The 6,580-nt window shown below is 64.7% G+C and overlaps 1 protein-coding gene across 1 annotated transcript in view; it reads left to right on the top strand.

The window, feature by feature from the left end:
- The first annotated feature begins 262 nt into the window (after positions 1-262).
- The window catches only part of COL7A1 (collagen type VII alpha 1 chain), a 29,718-nt gene continuing 23,400 nt past the window's right edge, over positions 263-6,580 (top strand). Inside the window, exons 1-19 of the mRNA XM_072934824.1 lie at positions 263-523; positions 1,147-1,237; positions 1,346-1,526; positions 1,604-1,763; positions 1,857-1,950; positions 2,034-2,192; positions 2,392-2,555; positions 2,654-2,783; positions 2,872-2,994; positions 3,518-3,667; positions 4,362-4,481; positions 4,601-4,747; positions 4,914-5,030; positions 5,105-5,254; positions 5,457-5,585; positions 5,671-5,817; positions 5,972-6,097; positions 6,167-6,310; positions 6,392-6,517. Of these exons, the coding sequence (XP_072790925.1) occupies positions 1,156-1,237; positions 1,346-1,526; positions 1,604-1,763; positions 1,857-1,950; positions 2,034-2,192; positions 2,392-2,555; positions 2,654-2,783; positions 2,872-2,994; positions 3,518-3,667; positions 4,362-4,481; positions 4,601-4,747; positions 4,914-5,030; positions 5,105-5,254; positions 5,457-5,585; positions 5,671-5,817; positions 5,972-6,097; positions 6,167-6,310; positions 6,392-6,517 (2,449 nt within the window). The 5' untranslated portion in view covers positions 263-523; positions 1,147-1,155. The remainder of the gene's footprint in view (positions 524-1,146; positions 1,238-1,345; positions 1,527-1,603; positions 1,764-1,856; positions 1,951-2,033; positions 2,193-2,391; positions 2,556-2,653; positions 2,784-2,871; positions 2,995-3,517; positions 3,668-4,361; positions 4,482-4,600; positions 4,748-4,913; positions 5,031-5,104; positions 5,255-5,456; positions 5,586-5,670; positions 5,818-5,971; positions 6,098-6,166; positions 6,311-6,391; positions 6,518-6,580) is intronic.

Raw genomic sequence — 6,580 nt, 5'->3', positions numbered from 1 at the left:
GTCAGGTGCCAGAGCTGCTCACCTTCCTGAAAGATGCAGATGCTGGAGGGAAAACTGCCTTGAGCCTTACTGGAGCCCACTTAGCCCCTCACGGAGGTCTCGGTGGCAAATACAGCAAGTGTTCCCAGGTGTCCAGCCCTCTCCTGCTTCATTCCCATCCCGGAGCCGCGGCACGCCGTGCAGCCGCGGGGCAGCCCGGGGCGGCACTGGAGCGGGAAGAGCCTGAGGAGCTGCTTTCTTTCCTTCCTCCCTCTCAGGGGAGCGGTGGGAAAAGCCCTTTGGGAGGCCGGGCTGGGCGGGGGCCGCGCCGCTCCGCTCCCCCCGGACCGTGCTCCGGGCCGCCCTCCATAAAGGGGCGGGAGCGCCGGGGGCCGGTGCGCGCCGGCACCGCCCGCGCCCGGCACGGCCCGGCACGGCTCGGCACGGCCCGGCACGGCTCGGCTCGGAGCGGCACGGAGCGGCTCGGAGCGGCACGGAGCGGCTCGGAGCGGTGCGGGACGGAGCGGCCCCGCGGGGGCGGTGGGTGAGCGTGGAGCTGCGGCGGGGGTCCCGCCGCGGGTGGGGGGCACTGCGGGGCAGGTCCGAGCCTCCGTGGGCACCCGTGGGCACTCGCCCACCCTCCCGCGGCGGGGCTCGGGGCTCGGGGCTCGGGGCTCGGGGCTCGGGGCTCGCACCGCCTGGCCCGGCGGAGCCATCGCGGGGGTACCGGGCCCGGTGCCCTCGTGGAAGCGGCGGGGCAGGGGGCTGGCGGGCAGGGGGCTGGCGGGCAGGGCTGGCTCCCCGCTGCCCTAGAGCACCTTCCTGGGGCCGGAGCAGCCCCTGCGGGCCGGGTGCGCCCTGCCGGTGCCGCGGCGTGGGGCAGGGAAGGGGTGGCGGTGGCACAAGCCGGGCTGTAGCCGGGCCGGGTGATCTCTGTGTCCCCGCACCGCGGACAGCCCCGCCGGCTGTGCACGGGCCACCTATGCCCGCCTGTCCCGGCCCGAAGCGGGGCTCGCCCCCGCCGTGGGGTACGTGGGTCGGTACTGGCACCCTGCCCTCCCTGCGCTGCCAGGCGTCTGGCACGGCTGGCGCTGGGAACCTCCCGAGCTGCGGTCCCCAAGGTTTGGGGCTGGTGTGAGACTCTGGTGGCAGCATCCTATCCTACAGGCTCCCACGATGAGCAGCCAGCTCCTGCTCCTGGCTGTGCTCCCGGCACTCCTGCGTCCTCCAGCTGCCGTGGCACAGAAGAGGAGCCAAGGTAGGCGCTGAGCACTGGGTCCACACAGTGGGTGGGACAATAAGAGGGCTTCAGCACCAATGTGCCACAGTGCCGGTCTGTGCCCTGAGTGCTGTCACTGCTTCACAGCAGTGTGTGAGGATGTGCTGGAGGCTGACATCGCCTTCCTGGTGGATGGCTCATCCAGCATCGGAAGGAACAACTTCCGTGCTGTCCGCACCTTCATGGAGGAGCTGGTGGGGCCCTTTGTGCAGGTGGTGGGTGAGAAGGCAGTGCGCTTTGCCATGGCACAGTACAGTGATGACCCACGGTGAGCTCAAGGGAGGGGGCATGTGGGGTGCAGGGTGGCATGGCTGGGAAGTGACAGTGTCCCCCTGCACTCCCCAGGGTGGAGTTCTCATTCTCCCAGCACACTGAGGGCACAAGTGTCCGGAGGGCCATCCAGCAGCTGAGCTACAAGGGTGGCAATACACGGACAGGCGCTGGCTTCCGCTACATTGCTGACAACTTCTTTGGCCCCACACAGCGCCGGCCTGGGGTCCCCCAGGTATGTGCAGAGCAATGACCCTGGCAGCATGGGGAGAAGTGTCAGGTCCATGGACCCCACACTGGATCCCACAGTTCTTTCCTGGCCCTGCAGATCTGCATTCTCATCACGGATGGCAAGTCCCAGGATGATGCTGAGGGGCCGGCAGCGAAGCTGAAGAGCCAGGGCATCAAGGTCTTTGCTGTGGGTGAGTGAGGCTTCTGCACCACGTGAAAGAGTCTTCTGCTTAGTTCAGGTTCTTCCCTCACCCATCATCTCCCTCTGTCCCAGGTATTAAGAATGCTGACCGCAAGGAGCTGATCCGTGTGGCCTCAATGCCTACGGATGCCTTCTTCTTCTACGTCGGTGATTTCAAGCTGCTGGACACTCTGGTGCCACTGATGACACGAAGGGTGTGCACGACTGTTGGGGGCACCCTGCGCTTGCTGGGTATGGGCCCCCATCCTCCTCCCTGAGGGGCACAGGTGCTGACAGTGCTGGGTGCCAGACTGTGCAGCCTTAGCATCTGACCCACCCCCAAAATGACCTCCTGGCTATCCCATCCCATTGGGCCACCCGTGCTGCCACAGCAATATCTCCTCTCTGCTTCGTGCACTGTGGAGCCAACAGCCCCTGTGCTACCCCACAGATGGGCCAAGACACACTGGCCCCTCCAACCTGGAGATCCCAGAGCGGGGCCTGGACCATCTGCAGATCCGCTGGAGAGCAGCCAGCGGTCCCATCACTGGCTACCGGGTGCAGTACGTGCCACTGACAGGGCTAGGGCAGCCCATCATGGCTGAGAGGCAGGAGGTGAGTGCCCCCACCTGACTGCTCAGAGTTCCTGGGGGCTCCTGGTGGCTGCATGTGTGACCTGGGAAAGATGAGGGAGTGACATTGTTCCTGCCCAGGTGAGCGTGGGGCCCCGGGAGACAAACACTGTGCTACGGGGGCTGCGTGTTGGGACGGAGTACCTGGTCACCGTCACCGCCCAGTACGCCAACAGCATCGGCGAGTCAGCGTCTGGCCGAGCACGAACCCGTGAGTGTCCACATCCATGGCGGGGTGAGTGCAGGCACTGGGTGCCACAGGGGGCTGGGGACTCATCTCTGCTCCTGTGTGCCTCCAGAAAGCCGTGCTGGCTCCGTGCTGGATTTTCGTGTGGTGGAGACTGGAGCGACCTTTCTGCGGCTGGCCTGGCAGCCTGGCCCCGAGCCTCCCCAGGGCTACAGCCTCAGCTATGCTGTGCAAGGTGAGGGATGGTCCTGCCTGGGCACCCTGCCTTTGTGCAGCCCCCTGGGGGAGTGTTAATGCGGGATACGTGCCCGGAGTGCTGTGGGTGTGTATCCACCCACCTTCAGCACGGCGGCCGGCACGCGTGCGCTGGGTGTGGGGCGCGCGTGTGTGCAGAGCTGTGGAGGCAGCCTGTGTATTCCTACGCCCCGAGGCTTCATGCGCAAGGTTCAGGGTGTGTGCTTGGGCGTGCACAATGGCTGGGGGCCTGGTGTGTGCCCCCATGGCTGCTGCACATGGGGGGCAGGCAGCAGACCCCCGTCCCTGGGTGGGACGGGGCTGGAGCCACACACCTGGCAGCCTCACCCTGGCCTCGGGCGCTCCAAGGGGTGCCCCTACCCTGGCCCACGTCCCAGCACTTCCCAGTGCTCCCCACCCCTGGCACTGACTGGCATCCTCAGGGCAGGGTGCAGGCCCACAGACACCCCTTCCCTGCTGGGCCTGGTGTGTGCTATGTCCCTGTGCCCCCCACACCCCTCCAGGAGCACTTCAAAGAGAGGAGAAGAGCCTGACAGCCAGCGCACAGTCAGCCACACTCAGCGACCTGCAGCCCGATACCGAGTATGTGGTGATGCTCCAGCCCCACTATGCACAGCAGCCCGCTGTCCCTGCCACCCTCACCGCCCGGACACGTAAGCACTGTGCCCAGCCCCGTGCCCAGACAGGGTTAGGAATGGGTTCCCAGCACAGGGATGCCCCCTCCAATCACTGTGCCCCGTTGGGATGGGACTGCCTGGCCCATGGCTGTCTGTGGGGATGGGTTGGGGATGCAGGTGAGCATGGCTGCAATGCAATGCTCTGGGCCCCAAAAGTTGCTCCCAGGGCAGGATGCAGCACTTGTGTGCTCCCAATTTCCTTTGTAGCCTCCTGGGAGTGTTTCCACCAGAGCTTTCCTCCCATGATGTAAAAATGTTGACTGAAAAAATGCAGGGTTTGAGTACAGTGCTCTGTGGGAGGAAAGTGTGGTTTCCACCAGGGCAGAGGCTGTTGGAAAGCATCGGGAGTGGGGGTGAGCCCCCAGGGCAACACCTTTGCAAGCATCAGATTTTGGCAAACCAATTCCTTCAGCTGCCCCAGGCAGTCTTAACCCGCAGAAGGTATTTAAGGCATTAAGAGGAAGACATTTGAGCTCCATTTTGCACGAGTTTGATGCTTTGAAGGAGCCGCCTGAGCGCGGGGCTGCGCTCAGTGACCTCAGTGGGGTTAGCAACCGTGAGCAGGGGCAAGGGGGCTTCCTGGAGACAGCAGGTTTGCAGTGGTTTGTATTTCCTGCTGCCCCTTGCCCCACTCTCCCGTGGGAGATGGACAGTCACCTCACTTCCACAGGGCACCTGGTGGGCGTGCAGCACTTGACTGTCCACAACGTCTCAGCACAGAGCATGCTGCTGGCCTGGCAGTCTGTCAGTGGTGCCACCGGCTACCGGCTCTCCTGGGCAACCCTCACAGGTAGGTGCCTCTCCCAGAGCTTGTGCCCCTTCTGCTGGAGGCCCCTGTGAGGAAGGACAGGAGGGAGCTGGTGGCACCTGCTGCCTGAACTCAGGGGACTGCTGCACTGGCTCCTACAGGGCAGGACAGGCACAGGGTGGACCTGGATGCCGGGCAGATGTCACATGCACTGGTGGGGCTGCAGCCCAATACCGACTATGTGGTGACAGTGGCCCCACTCTTCAGGCAGCTGGAGGGGCCCGCAGCCACTGTGCGGCAGAGGACAGGTGGGTGTTGGGTACAGGTGATGCCATCCTGCTGCTGTGCGTGGGAGGGGGCAGGGACCAGCCCTCACAGCCCTGTCCTTGCCATGTGTGGGGACCAGAGACATGGGCTGGGTGGCTGGCAGCAGAGTGGCACAAGGTACCCTGGCCCATGGGGTCCCTCTTGCAGAGGCAGGTTCAGTCCAGACGCTGCAGACCAACATCCTGGGCCCCACATCCATCCAAGTGCTCTGGACCAGTGCCCGTGAGGCTCGTGGCTACCGTCTGGAGTGGAAGAGAGCCACAGGTAGGCTCGAGGTGCCTGCTGCCCCTCCGGGCCCTCCATGCCAGCAGCTGGCTGTGATCCTTCCCTTCCTGCAGGACCAGAGCCCCCCAGAACAGTGTCTCTCCCCAGCAGCACCAATACTTACCAGCTGATGGGGCTGAAGCCGGGCACCGAGTACCGCATCACCCTCTACACGGTCTATGATGGTGGGGAGGTGGCCACCCCTGTCACCACCTTTCAGACAGGTGAGTGCTGCTATGCGTCCCCTGAGCTGTCCCCCAGCGTTCCAAGCCTTTGGCATGGAGGGATGTCCCAATGGACGTTGCTCAGCCTGAGGACTGCCTTGGCCAAGAGAACCCCCAGCTGTCTGGTCACAGCCCAGCATGAGTATGGGGGCTGTGCTCTCCAGGCTGTGCTGCTCCAGCTGTGCCTCATGTCCCCTCACAGGCGTGGAGGCACCCGTGGGTGCTGTGTCAGACCTGCGGCTGGTTGAGGAATCGGGCAGGTGGGTACGGCTGAGCTGGACCGGTGTCCCCGGTGCCACCGAGTACAAAGTGGTGGTGCGCAACAACCAGGGTGAGTCTGCGGGCAGGGCACGGGTGGCACCTTGGGGATCCTGAGCAGCTGGCACCGAGCCACTGCACTGCCCTGCTCCTGGCAGATGGCACAGAGAGGACGAGGCGCATCCCAGGCAGCCAGACGGGGCTGGAGCTTGGTGACCTCCGGGAGGGCGTCACCTACCTGGTGCGTGTCTCGGCGCTGGCAGGCAGCCGGGAGGGCAGTGCTGCCACGCTTACCATCCGCCTCAGTAAGTCCACGTCAGGCTTTGGTACCAGGAGTTCTGGTGTTGCGTGTTCCCACTCTGGCATGCAGCTGTCTCTATCCCCCTGCAACCCCTTGGGATGGTTGTGGGGTCCCTCTGGACTCCCCAAGGTGATGCTGTGGTACTATGGGTGGTGCAGAGTATCCAGATGTGGGCAGCATTTCGGATCTGCGGGTGATGGAGGCCGGTCCCAGCCAGCTGCGGGTCACCTGGCGAGGGCTGCCAGGTGCCGGGGGCTACCTGCTGACGTGGCAAGGCAGTGACGGTGAGTGTACGGACCACGGGGTGCTGTGGCAGCAGTGCTGGAGCCAGTCCTATCCCAGCCATCTCTTAGGTCTGAAGAAATCCCGCTTCCTCCCTGCTGACCCCACCACCTTCACCATCGAGGGGCTGCAGGCCAATATCATCTACACCATCAGTGTCTCAGCCATTGTGGGTGGCCGTGAGGGCAGCCCTGTCACTGCCGCGGGACGGATAGGTGAGGTAACCCCTGCCTGACAGTGCTGTCTGGTGCCATTGGCTGTGACCCGGGGTGACAGTGGCCCTCTTGGTGTCACAGTGCCGGAGCAGGTGGGGAAGGTGACCCAGCTGGAGGTGCAGGCATCCAGGAGCAACGTTGCCCGTGTCACTTGGGTCGGTGTGCCGGGAGCCACTGCCTACCGTGTGGTGTGGAGCCGCAGGGACGGTACTGTGGGACGGGGATGGGGGCGGGCTGTGAGGGCAGCAGGGTGGGCAGCCTGATGCCACA

Source organism: Taeniopygia guttata, chromosome 12 (assembly GCF_048771995.1).
Source record: "Taeniopygia guttata chromosome 12, bTaeGut7.mat, whole genome shotgun sequence".
NCBI classification, from domain to species: domain Eukaryota; kingdom Metazoa; phylum Chordata; class Aves; order Passeriformes; family Estrildidae; genus Taeniopygia; species Taeniopygia guttata.
Note: the sequence above shows the minus strand (reverse complement) of the source record. Positions and strands in the feature narration are given on the sequence as shown.